The sequence below is a fragment of the Pelophylax lessonae genome, assembly GCF_965119305.1.
Source record: "Pelophylax lessonae genome assembly, chromosome: 4".
NCBI lineage: Eukaryota > Metazoa > Chordata > Amphibia > Anura > Ranidae > Pelophylax > Pelophylax lessonae.
Genome location: NC_138771.1, coordinates 273336675 through 273350627, shown reverse-complemented (window position 1 = coordinate 273350627; position 13953 = coordinate 273336675). Strand labels below are relative to the sequence as shown.

The following is a 13953-nucleotide window of genomic DNA, read 5'->3' as shown; positions in this document are numbered from 1 at the left end:
TTGAGAAGATCAGTCCTTTAATGCACTTGGAAAAAGCACTAGTGGTCAGCATCTAATCCTTCGAGGGTTCCTCATTACTTAGGCGACAAGTATGGCTGGATAGGTGGCGCCATACACACTTTGATAAATGACTTACTTATTTTACAATCAATCTCTTGATAATCAAACTATTGTCAACAACTCATTTAATCAACGACACAGACAGTAAAGTGGATTTACGATTGTAAGTTATAAATAAAATTTCTGTTTTCATCATGCAACCTTATAATCATTGGTTTGAATCTGAACCATGGCACTACCTGTCTAGAGTTTGCAAGTTCTTCCCGTGCCTGCGTGGGTTTCCTCCATGTACACCCACACTCCAAAGACATGCTGGTAGCATTTTCTAAAATAAGTCTGTATTCAATTGTATTCTTTAAACTGATTTTCAATAGGATTGAACATTTCTATTCTCTGCTGTACATCATATGGTTAATGTTTTCAATCTTTACTGTATATTCTGGCAATATCAGGATCCTTGATCTCACAGTGATCACTCCCACAAGATGTTAATTATACTATTGAGGTTTTAATTCAGAAAACACCACCCCTGAAAGTTTGAGGGGTTGAATCAGTATTTATATTTCAATTTATTATTTCATCTATGTATGCTATAAGGAATGGCCACGGCTGAAATGCGTTAGCAGATATGGATTCTGTCACTGCTGTTGTGCATAAATAAAAGTTTGTTAAGGAAGAAGCATTGAGTGGCCGGCCTTTTGTTGGATCTACTCTTACATTACTTACATAGTACTGTAGTAGAGTTTGGGTGAGTTTTGCATGATGTTGGTAGGTTACATGGCTCCTTTCTAAATTGGCCCTAGTATGTGTATAAATGTGAACCTTAGATTGTAAGCTCCTTGAGGGCAGGGACTGATGTGAATGTACAATGTGTAAAGTGCTGTGTAAATTGACGGCAATATGAATGTACCTGAAATAAATAATTTGCTTGGTCAAAATACAATAAAAAATTATTGTACAAAGTATCTCAGTGTTGCCAGTCGATGCAACATGATTGATAATTTTGCACCCTGGTTGATTTATTTATTTGATTTATTACAGGCTCTTTACATAGTATAGTACATTCACATCAGTCCCTGCCCTCAAGGAGCTTACAAACTAAAGTCCCTAGTTCACATTCATACACATGCTTGGGCCAATTCACACAGGGCCCTTAAAGCGGAGTTCCACTCTAAAATTATAATTACCTCCATCTTCTTGCTCCGGGTCACCTGAAAAACAAATGGATAATCGCAATTTTTTTTTTCTTTACTTACCTTGTTTAGAAGAAAATATACTTACCTTACTTCCTTCTTCCTCCCCTTGGTGGCCGCGGCGAGTCGTCACTTCCTGGCTTGCAATGATTCCTGGGAGCTGAACGTCATCGCTCCCAGGAATCAATGCCCCTGCACCGGCCCCGACGTCAGTTCCGGTGCAGGTGCCGTCATACCTTGCTAAACAGCTTCTGGGAATGCCCAGCAGCCGTGCAGGGATGACGCTGCGGCACCGGAAGCGATGGCGGGGCCGGTGCAGTGCATCGTGGGACCAAAGAAGACGGAAGAGGACACAGAAGAGGATCACGCTGGCTTCAAGCTGCCCACACCTGAGACGGCGCTGGTGAATACATTTTCAAGGTAAGTATTTCTTCTAAAAGGTAAGTGCAACCCGGGACAGATCAGAGGCTAGCCATTGTGGAATGTACTAGCCCTGACTGTCCCGGGGGTATTTTTATTAAAAAAAACGTTCACTGGGTGGAACTTCGCTTTAACCTACCAGCATGTCTTTGGAGTGTGGAAGGAAACCGGAGTACCCGGAATAAACCCATGCAGGCATGGGGAGAACATGCATCAACTCAGTATGATTAAATTTGATCTACATAAAAATGCAAAATAACTGACATTTAAGGTATGCCTGTTCGATTGTTTGCCAGTTTGATAGTTTTGATTGAATTGTACATCTTTTTCCACTATTATTTCTTTTTTTCTCTTCCTCTCTTTTTTATAGAGATTTCACTCTCTATTCTTCTATTTCTTTGCCATTCCCAACTTTATTCCGGAAGTCAAGTAAAGCTGATGATATGTTACAATAGCTTCCACTAGTTAGATAACGCTGGTTTCTATATTGCTATTTTATTATGTACAGTGAGATTTATTCCAAAAGAATTTTCTAAGCCATTGCTTTGGTATTGTATTCTTATTCATTGTGGAATTTGACATTATGGTCTTCTTTTAGATAGTCTCACATTTGGTCTACATGATACATGTTTGTATGAATTTTGATACGCTATTCTTGTTGCTTCACAAGATGCATCATTTTGTATACTTGACATTCAATGTTAATATGTATTTTATTGAAAAACTGCAATAAAACATCTACAAACCCAATTCCAAAAAAGTTGGGACACTGTACAAATTGTGAGTAAAAAAGGAATGGACTAATTTACAAATCTCATAAACTTATATTTTATTCACAATATAAAATAGATAACATATCAAATGTTGAAAGTGAGACATTTTGAAATGTCATGCCAAATAGTGGCTCATTTTGGATTTCAGGAGAGCTACACGTTCCAAAAAAGTTGGGACAGGTAGCAATAAGAGGCCGGAAAAGTTAAATGTACATATAAGGAACAGCTGGAGGACCAATTTGCAACTTATTAGGTCAATTGGCAACATGATTGGGTATAAAAAGAGCCTCTCAGAGTGGCAGTGTCTCTCAGAAGTCAAGATGGGCAGAGGATCACCAATTCCCCCAATGCTGTGGCGAAAAATAGCGGAGCAATATCAGAAACGAGTTTCTCAGAGAAAAATTGCAAAGAGTTTGAAGTTATCATCATCTACAGTGCATAATATCATCCAAAGATTCAGAGAATCTGGAACAATCTCTGTGCGTAAGGGTCAAGGCCAGAAAACCATACTGGATGCCCGTGATCTTCGGCCCTTAGACGGCACTGCATCACATACAGGAATGGTACTGTAATGGAAATCACAACATGGGCTCAGGAATACTTCCAGAAAACATTGTCGGTGAACACAATCCACCGTGCCATTCACCGTTGCCAGCTAAAACTCTATAGGCCAAAAAAAAAGCCACATCTAAACATGATCCAGAAGAGCAGGTGTTTCCTCTGGGCCAAGGCTCATATAAAATGGACTGTGGCAAAGTGGAAAACTGTTCTGTGGTAAGAATAATCAAAATTTGAATTTCTTTTTTGGAAAACTGGGACGCCATGTCATCCGGACTAAAGAGGACAAGGACAACTCAAGTTTTTATCTGAAGCCTGTATTTCTGATGGTATGGGGTTGCATGAGTGTGTGGGGCATGGGCAGCTTACACATCTGGAAAGGCACCATCAATGCTGAAAGGTATATCCAAGTTCTAGAACAACATATGCTCCCATCCAGACGTCGTCTCTTTCAGGAAAGACATTTCATTTTCCAACATGACAATGCCAGACCATATACTGCATCAATTACAACGTCATGGCTGCGTAGAAGAAGGATCCGGGTACTGAAATGGCCAGCCTGCAGTCCAGATCTTTCACCCATAGAAAACAATGGGCGCACTTAAAGAGGAAGATGCAACAAAGAAGACAGTTAAGCAACTAGAAGCCTGTATTAGACAAGAACGGGACAACATTCCAATTCCTAAACTTGAGCAACTTGTCTCCTCAGTCCCCAGAGGTTTGCAGACTGTTATAAAAAGAAGATGGGATGCCACGCAGTGGTAAACATTATTGATGAAAAGAGCTCTCCGAATGGAGGATGGGCGGATGAATGAAAGGTCTGTCTCCTCAAATTATAGATTACGTTTCATTCATAGAAGTAACTTCTATGAATGGAGGAGGTGGGTGGAAAGGGTGGGCATAGTGGGGTACTTACCCTAATCACAGTGATTAGGGTAATCAGGGTAGGGTAGTGCTGGTCTCAGCACTTTTCCCCCCCTGTTGCACTGGAAGATTCCGGGAATATGTTGCAGGGTTGCCAACTCTCATTAAATTTACACATTGTAAAATCTGTAATATTTGCATCTGTCAGTGAATGTCCATTACAGATATAGGTGTGCACAGCCCATTGCATTAGGATGTGCACCCCAACGCTCAAACACACATCCCTTTCTCTGCAGCCTCAGCTGCACAGGACAGTGAATGAATGGGAAGAGCCCTGTGCTGAGCGGCTTCCTGTTCATTCACAAACTGAAGCATAGTAAACATGCTTCAGTTATGATTGAACACAGTGAGTGAGTGTGTTCATGTGGAAACACTGGTAAATTACATATTGATTAGCCCCTTCCACCACTCTCCATCCTGAAACATCCCAGCTGAGGGAGAGGAGAGGAAAGAAGGGAAGCCAGCCGCACTGCGGGGCGGCCAACTTGAGTAGCCCAGGCAGTAGGGGGAATCTGCACCGGACATAATAATTAGGCCCAGGTAAACCCCTTGCAAACACTTATGGCTTGAACACACATACCTTTCTCTGCAGTCTCAGCTGCACTGGACATTGAATAAATGGGAAGTTTTGTGCTGAGTGGCTTCCTCTTCATTCCCAAAGTGAAGCATAGTTTCGGTTATGAATGAACACAGTGAGTGAGTGTGTTCACTGTGTTCATTTAGAAAAGGAATTGGCCAGTAAATGGCATGTTGATTAGCTCTTCCCCCACTCTCCATCCTGAAACATCCCCCGCAACAGCTGGGTGGAGAGGAGAGGAAAGGAGGGAAGCCAGCAGCACTGCAGTGGGGGGGTTGGGGGTTGGGGGGACACGGGGTAGCCTGGGCAGTAGGGGGAATCGGCACCACACATAGTGATTAGGGTAAACCCAGGCACACCCCCTGCGTACACCTATGGCTCAGTCACACATGCCTTTCTGTGCAGCCTCATCTGTACTGGACAGTGAATGAATGGGAAGTGCTCTGTGCTGAGTGGCTTCCTATTCATTCACAAACGGAAGCATAGTAAACACATTTTATGATTGAACACAGTGAGTGAATGTGTTCATATAGAAAAGGAAGGGGCCGGCAAATGACCTATTGATTAGCCCTTCCCCCACTCTCCATCCTAAAACATGCCCTGTGGGGGGGAGGGGGGTGCAACACAAGGGGAAGCCTGGGCAGTAGGGGTAATCAGCACAGAGTGATTAGGGCGTGCCCCGGCACACGCCTATGCAGGGCCGATCCTGGGCAGCTCTCCCAGGCATTGTGAGCTGAACAGTGTTGCCATCCGCCCTGTGACCAGCTCGGCTCCAAACTGCACATGTGCAGTTCTGGAGATGCCCAAGAGCCAGCCACCCGAGACGATCCGATCCAAGTCTCTGCATCTGCAACAATTGCTCTGTCCCACTACCTCTCAGCCAATCAGTATTAGAACTATGCTGTAACCCAACCCCCCCCCCCTTCTGCAGCCCATCACATTTGAAAATAAGATGTGGGCAGCCAGAAGACAGTGGGGCTGTACTGTATCAAGGCGGGTGGGAGTCTGCTGTCCCCAGTAACCAGGTAAATCAAATAAACAGATTTGAAGCTCCTGCATATGTGGGTTGGAAAGGAGAAGCACTGGCAGCAGTCTCTTTATTGTGTTTGCTGGGCAGGCTGAGGCTGGCAGCAAATGACACCTGCAAAGGGATGGGAGGAGGAGTCACAAGGATGGATCTCGGAAATTCGTGCTGGGGCTTGTAGTCCCTCACTTTTGTGGCTATGACCCCCCCAAAAGTGAAGGACTACAGGTCCCAGTATGAACCCCTCAGAGCTGAGGATGTATCACACCCTGCCCCCCCCCCAACTAGTGAAGGACTACAGGTCCCAATGTCCCAGCATGAACCCCCCAGAGCTGAGGATATATCACACCCTGCCCCCCCCCAACTAGTCCCCAAAGGACTACAGGTCCTAATGTCCCAGCATGAACCCCCCAGAGCTGAGGATGTATCACACCCTGCCCCCCAACTAGTGAAGGACTACAGGTCCCAATCTCCCAGCATGAACCCCCAGAGCTGAGGATGTATCACACCCTGCCCCCCCCCAACTAGTGAAGGGCTAAAGGTCCCAATGTCCCAACATGAACCCCTCAGAGCTGAAAAGGTGTCCCCCCGACCCCCAACTAGTGAAAGGCTACAGGTCATGGCATGAACCCGTCAGATATAAGGGGTCACATCCTTAGATCTCAGGGGTTCATGCTGGAACTTGTAGTCCTTCACTTTTAGGGGGGATCACATTCTTAAATCTCAGGGGCTCATGTTGGGACTTGTCCTCCATTAGTTGGGGGTGTCACATCCTCAGCTCTGAGGGGTTCATGCTGGGACTTGTACTCTGTCACTTTTGGGGGATGTAACCCTCCCTAAAGCGAAGGACTGCAAGTCCCAGCATAAACCCTTCAGAACTGAGGATGTGTCACCCTCCCCCAACTAGTGGAGGACAACAAGGCCCAATAAGCGTATATTGATTGGTTTGCACAAAAGTCATAGCGTCTACAAACTATGGGATATATTTATTTATTCTTTACTACTAGTGGCGGCGATCAGCGACTTATAGCAGGACTCATTGTCATAGAAACATTTGTTAAGGGGAGGAGTTAGTATGATGACCACGCCCATATGAGGGCATCAGAAATATTTCTGCACCCAGGCGTCTGTGCCACTAGGATCAGCCCTGTGCCTATGATTACTGACATGTTTGTAAAAAGAACAGATTCTACAAACTGTTTGTAAATTTACTGACAGTTGGCAGCCCTGGTAGGTGGTCAGAGAAGTACAATTTCTCCTAACCCAGGAGCAGCACACTTCCCACTTATTGTTAGTATAATCCCCTCATTGCCTAAAGGCTTTAACAACAGCTGTCATGTACATTGATAAATTCTATCCATAGAGCCATGATTAGTGTCCAGTGCTCAGTACACACAGCAGTACTCTCCTGTCCTGATCCCAGCACTGCCCTCTCCCGCTGTTCTCGGCCTGGACACAGCAGCCGCGGGGATCTCTGGGAGATGTAGTCCCGTCCTCCTGTCCCCCTCAGCGGCACTGCCGGTGACGTCACGGGCTGCAGACTCCATTTCCCAGTGTGCCGCGGAGGGTGGCATGGCGGACAGCAATGACTGCGGAGTTTGATGAAGAAGTGGTGTTTGAGGTTGGTGACAATAGCTGGCTTCCTCCGCTGAGTTCCCCTATGAGCATGCTATGTGCCTGGCAATGCCTGTGCCGCCTGCTGAGCTCGTGTTATAGTGACAGGCTGCTGGTGGCATTGTTCTCTGATCTCTGGATATTGTGTGTGTCTGTTCTGCTGTCATAGGGCTTCCTCCAGCCGATTCATTCATTAGTAGGTGTCAGTGCAGATCGGACTCCTCGGTCAGTGTATGACACTGCACATCTGGGTGTATGTTCTGCTTGCAGTCCTGGTGTAGGTGCTGCTATAATCCATATATATATATATATATATATATATACCGATCTCAGGGCACTGCTTGCTCAACCTAAAAAGCCTGCAGAGGATTGATTTTGTTTTGTATTTCTGATAAATACAGTAGTCAGGGGGCTTACTAAGACTCGACAACCAATCAGCTTCTAGCTTTCATTTTAAAAGTTTAACTGAACAAGCTGAAGCTAGAAGCTGATTGGTTACTCTGTGTTAGTCATTGCCCCTCAGTATGAGGCTGATTTACTTTAGAGTTGATAATCTTTACACGATATAGTGGGTGAATATTCTGTATGGGACTTGTTCACACTAGCCTGCATGCTAAAACACTTACACACCAATGCAGGAGGAATAGGGATGGTACAATGTATTGTTACAATTAGGGATGCACTGAAATGAAAATTCTGGGCTGGAACTGAAAATGCAGGATGCCCTTGGCCGAAAACCGAAAATGACTTTTTTCCTCCAAATTATTTTAAAATAGATAGAAGAGGGGCATACACCAAAAGCAGGCAGCGACGTACACCTGTCACTGCCACCCTGTCACAGTATATGTACTGTGATGGGTTGGCAAGAGGTTAATTTAATTACCAATGGTATTTGTATTATGCAGCATGAGGGGGTTAATGTATTGTCACTGATGCATTAGTGACCGACCAGTGGCAGTTAATTAACCCCTTTGTGCTGCATTAGTGCAACCAATATCAGTGTTAATTAACACTGGTTGCACTGATACTGGTTGCACTAATGCAGCACAAAGGGGTTAATTAACTGCCACTGGTCGGTCACTAATGCATCAGTGACCAGCAGTGACAATACATTAACCCCCTCATGCTGTATAATACAAATACCATTGGTAAGCTCGCCTCAACGTCCCTCCCCATCCCAATGATGCAATCTCCTTACTCTCAGCTCCTCCTTCCGTTGTCTTCCTTTCAAAAGACCTGCCTCTGGCCAGCGGCCCGCCTCCCTGTGATGTCACTACTACTACTATGATGTGCATGAATGAACTAACACACCGGGCGGGCGAGCGGCCGCTAATAGCTGTAACTAATGCCCCGTACACACGTGCAGATTATCTGAAGACTTTTGTCTGCAGACTTACCTTTTCTATGTAGTGCAAGGGCCTGCCGGATTGCATACAAATTGAAAGTGTTTAGGTTTGACCTCATATTATATGGTTTTGGTAAGTCTACAGACAAAAGTCTTCAGATAATCTGCACGTGTGTACGGGGCATAAGTGAGCGCTTCACTTCACTTCCCTGTCAGAGGAGATACCCGCCTGATAGGGAAGTGAAGCTCTCACTTAGTTACAGCTATTAGCGGCCGCTCGCCCGCCCGCCCGCCGTGTTAGTTCATTCATGCACATCGTAGTAGTAGTGACATCACCGGGAGGCGGGCCGCTGACCAGAGGCGGGTCTTTTGAAACCTGCGCGGCGGCCATCTTTAATATCGGCATCTTTAACCCATTTTCGGCCGAAAATTTCAGTTGCCGAAATTTCAGTGCACCACTAGTTACAATGCATCACACTGTTTAAATATTTTTTTTAACATTATTGAGATGTTCCAAGTAGGGTTGCCACCTCATCCCTTTAGTCCCGGTTCACATATATGCAATGACAGACATCAAATCACATGCGATGTCTGTGCGATGCAAATTCAGCCATACAGATTGTATGGCTGAATTTACATCGGATTCGGACACAACTCGCATAGGATCCTTTTTTGGGTCTGCATCAGAATCGGATCGCATGGGTGTTCACACCAATGCGATCAGATTCATGTCCGAACTGACAGTTCACACTGCGATATGCAAACTGATCTGGGGGTGTCGTTAACTTTGTATTGACACCCCCAGCGATTCGCATATGGCAGTGTGAACTGCCTGCGGGTTGAATGTTATGCAGGAACCTGTAGTGGATTCGCAGGGTTCTTGCATCGCATATATGTGAACCGGGACCTAATCCAGGACACACATTAATTACACAGGTTCTGTGGCTGATATAATTCAGATAAGGCACCAAGTGAGTTTAATTACCACCTTAATCAGCCACAGAACCCGTGTAATTAATGTGTCCTGGTTTAAAGGGATGAAATGGCAACCGTAGAAGATGACATTACATTCAGCTCTATGCACTGTAGCGTGTTGCAACAACATGGGCCGCTTTCGGTTGCACTGCATAAAAATGCACACCTCCTCATGGGTTTGGTGTGAACAGGGCAGAGAGATTTGTTCTATGTGCCCTTGCATTAAAGTGTTACTATACCCAGGAGCCTGCATTCACTATATCTGGTCTCCCACAGTACACAGAACATGGAAATGCAATAGTTTTAGTAAATATAAACTGTTAAATACCTTTTTTCATCAGCATTATATAGCAGTCTTGTGACTTCTCTCAGTGCCTGGTTAAAGTGTTCCTAAACCCACAACAGTAAAATCAGTCTGTATATGAAGTAAAGCATGCTTGTAATACTCACTGTGGAACCTAAGGGGTTAATCCCCTGCATTGTGTAAAAAAGCTGTCTCATCCTGTCTTCTCCGATCCTCCCATTCTTCAGAGTCCCCAAACCATCTCTTGATAGAACAGAGCCTTGGGGGCACTCTGCACATGCTGTTTGCTTTGTATTGCTAGAGTTTTTTTTTTTTTTTGGGAGAGTGCATGTGATCAGCACAGGGCCAATGAGCACTGTCCAGACAGAGGGTCAGGGGTCCTGCAGCCTGATAGGAAATCCAGTGACGAACACTTCTTCTACAAGCTTTAACCAGACACTGATTCAAGTCACAAGACTTCTCTAACTGCTGATGAGAAAAGGTATTTAGTGGTTTTTATTTACTAAAACTATTGCATTTCTATTCTGTTCTGTGATATAGTGAATGCAGGGTTCTGGGTTTAGTAACACTTTAAAGCTTATAGGAGGAGTTTTCATTCTCCTCTGACAGTCCTATGCGGCTGCAGGACCCCTTACCCTCTGTCTGGACAGTGCTGATTGGCCCGGTGCTTATCACATGCACTCTTCCAAGTAAAAAAAAAAAAAACTCCTCTAGCAATACACATCAAACTGAGCATGTGCAGCCTGACTCCCAGCCTCTGTTCTATCAGGAGATAGATTGGGGACTGTGGAAGAAGGGGAGGATCAGAGAAGCCAGGATCAAACAGCCTTTTTACATAATGCAGAGGATTTACCCCTTAGGTTCCACAGTAAGTATAACAAGCATGCTTTACTGCATATACAGACTGATTTTTATTTTTTTTATTTTTGTGGGTTTAGAAACACTTTAAAGGAGTCTAGCCAAACCTCCTTTGGCTGTACTTCTCCTGTGGATCAGAGGAGTGCAGTACATTCTGAACTCCTGTGACTTGTTTTCTGACAGTCACCAGCTCTCTGCTCAGGGAGCTGTGAGAACTGAGCGATTGGTGGTGTTACATCGCACGGTTTTCAGTGTTAGAGCTGGAGGGAGACAGAATCGGCATCTGACCGATGCTGCATCCATCTAGGTAAGTATGATTCTGGAAAAAAAAATGTTCCCTATACTTCTTCTTAAAGCTTGCTTGATTTTACAGCTTAATGGACATGTCATCTACCCAATCATGTGTAAATAAATCTGTTTACCTTATTTATTTGTACATGACTGGATACCTAAAAGTGATTGAAAAGCTTTGTATTTAAATTTCTAAAAATAATAAACATAGTATACTTGCCTGCTCTGTGAAATGGTATTGCACAGAGCATCTCTGATCCTCGTCTACTTGCGTCCCCCGCCGATGTTGTCCCCTCTTCCTGCGAGTGCCCCCATAGCAAGCCACTTTCTATGGGGCACTCGTGCATACTTGCTCCCAAGCCGGCTTTGTGTGTCCACTGACACACAGAGCGTGGCTTGTCTCTGTCCCTGCTCCCTTTTTACTTACTGTAATTAAAAGCAGCAGGAGCCAATGGCTCCCGCTGCTACCTTCTTGTCCAATGAGCATAAAGAGGGAGAGACGCTGCTCTCGTGCACATCACTGGATGGAGATTGTGCTCAGGTAAGTATTAAGGGGGAGCATCACACTGAAGGTTTTTTACTTTAATGCAGAGAATGCTTTAAGGCACATGTGTCAAACACAAGGCCCAGGGGCCGAATGTGGCCCTCCAGGCCATTTCATGTGGCCCTCGCATCTCTCTTGCAGCTTTGCCCCCAGCTTCTTCCCAGCAGCAGCACCACCAAGTAAAGGGGTGCACCGTGATGTAAGGGAGGGTGGAGGACTCTTGACTTCTAATGGTGGAGGGGATCTTGACATTTGATGTAAGGGGGGTGGGGTGCTCTAGACATCTGCTTATAAGTTTTATGAGGTTACTACGATTCTATGCCAGTTGAACAGAAGGGTCGCACACCGCTGGTATCATCCACAAGAAACCTTATTGGAGACTTCAGACAGAACACCATGGCAGAACCATGTTCTCTCTAAGCAGTCTCCAGTAAAGGTTCTTGTGGATGATACCAGCGGCGTGTGACCCTTCTTTTCAGACTTGCAGTAGATACAATTCTTGCTCTCCAAGTAGTCATAGAATATCTGCATGTCTTTTTTCTGTGAAGTAAAATGATGTCTTTACTGTATAGAATATGATTTTTCTGCACATCAGGTCACTATTCTGCAATTCCTAACTATCTATCCTGCATTTATGTCAGCTTCATGGTGTTTTGGGAAAAAAGCCTATAAACACAAGGGACTGTGTAATATTAAAGCTGAATTCCAGGTATGGCTTTTTATTTGCATAGTTACATTGGTCCAACCACCAATATAATTATGCATATGCCATACCTTTTGAGATCCTCGTAAAAGCAGATCATCGCTGTAATAGTCTCCACTACTACAGTCACCACTACTGTCTTCTGGGTTCCGTCTCCACTACTACAGTCATCACTACTGTCTTCTGGGTCCCGTCTCCACTACTACGGTCATCACTACTGTCTTCTGGGTCCCATCTCCACTACTACAGTCATCACTACTGTCTTCTGGGTACCGTCTCCACTACTACGGTCATCACTACTGTCTTCTGGGTCCCGTCTCCACTACTACGGTCATCACTACGGTCTTCTGGGTCCCGTCTCCACTACTACAGTCACCACTACTGTCTTCTGGGTCCCGTCTCCACTACTACGGTCATCACTACTGTCTTCTGGGTCCCATCTCCACTACTACAGTCATCACTACTGTCTTCTGGGTACCGTCTCCACTACTACGGTCATCACTACTGTCTTCTGGGTCCCGTCTCCACTACTACGGTCATCACTACGGTCTTCTGGGTCCCGTCTCCACTACTACAGTCACCACTACTGTCTTCTGGGTCCCACTACTGTCACCACTACTGTCTTCTGGGTCCCATCTCCACTAATACAGTCACCACTACTGTCTTCTGGGTCCCATCTCCACTACTACAGTCATCACTACTGTCTTCTGGGTACCGTCTCCACTACTACGGTCATCACTACTGTCTTCTGGGTCCCGTCTCCACTACTACGGTCATCACTACTGTCTTCTGGGTCCCATCTCCATTACTACAGTCACCACTACTGTCTTCTGGGTCCCACTACTGTCTTCTGGGTCCCATCTCCACTAATACAGTCACCACTACTGTCTTCTGGGTCCCATCTCCACTACTACGGTCATCACTACTGTCTTCTGGGTCCCATCTCCACTACTACAGTCACCACTACTGTCTTCTGGGTTCTGTCTCCACTACTACGGTCTTCTGGGTCCCGTCTCCACTACTGCAGTCATCACTACTGTCTTCTGGGTCCCGTCTCCACTACTACAGTCATCGCTACTGTCTTCTGGGTCCCGTCTCCACCACTGCAGTCATCGCTACTGTCTTCTGGGTCCCGTCTCCACTACTGCAGTCATCGCTACTGTCTTCTGGGTCCCGTCTCCACTACTGCAGTCATCACTACTGTCTTCTGGGTCCCGTCTCCACTACTACGGTCATCGCTACTGTCTTCTGGGTCCCGTCTCCACTACTACAGTCATCGCTACTGTCTTCTGGGTCCCGTCTCCACTACTACGGTCATCGCTACTGTCTTCTGGGTCCCGTCTCCACTACTACGGTCATCACTACTGTCTTCTGGGTCCCGTCTCCACTACTACGGTCATCGCTACTGTCTTCTGGGTCCCGTCTCCACTACTACAGTCATCGCTACTGTCTTCTGGGTCCCGTCTCCACCACTGCAGTCATCGCTACTGTCCTCTGGGTCCCATCTCCACTACTACGGTCATCGCTACTGTCTTCTGGGTCCCGTCTCCACTACTGCAGTCATCACTACTGTCTTCTGGGTCCTGTCTCCACCACTGCAGTCATCGCTACTGTCCTCTGGGTCCCGTCTCCACCACTGCAGTCATCACTACTGTCTTCTGGGTCCTGTCTCCACCACTGCAGTCATCGCTACTGTCCTCTGGGTCCCGTCTCCACCACTGCAGTCATCGCTACTGTCTTCTGGGTCCCGTCTCCACTACTGCAGTTATCACTACTGTCTTCTGGGTCCC

The 13953-nt window shown here is 45.8% G+C and overlaps 1 protein-coding gene across 3 annotated transcripts in view; it reads left to right on the top strand.

Moving 5' to 3' along the window:
• Nucleotides 1-7047: 7047 nt before the first annotated feature.
• Nucleotides 7048-13953, top strand: part of VEZT (vezatin, adherens junctions transmembrane protein) — a 98264-nt gene continuing 91358 nt past the window's right edge. For all 3 annotated transcript variants that reach the window (XM_082254734.1, XM_082254733.1, XM_082254732.1), the window contains exon 1: nt 7048-7150. Coding sequence is in view for 2 of the 3 variants with exons in the window: in XM_082254733.1 (XP_082110859.1) it covers nt 7115-7150 (36 nt within the window). In the remaining variant the exon portion in view is untranslated. The remainder of the gene's footprint in view (nt 7151-13953) is intronic.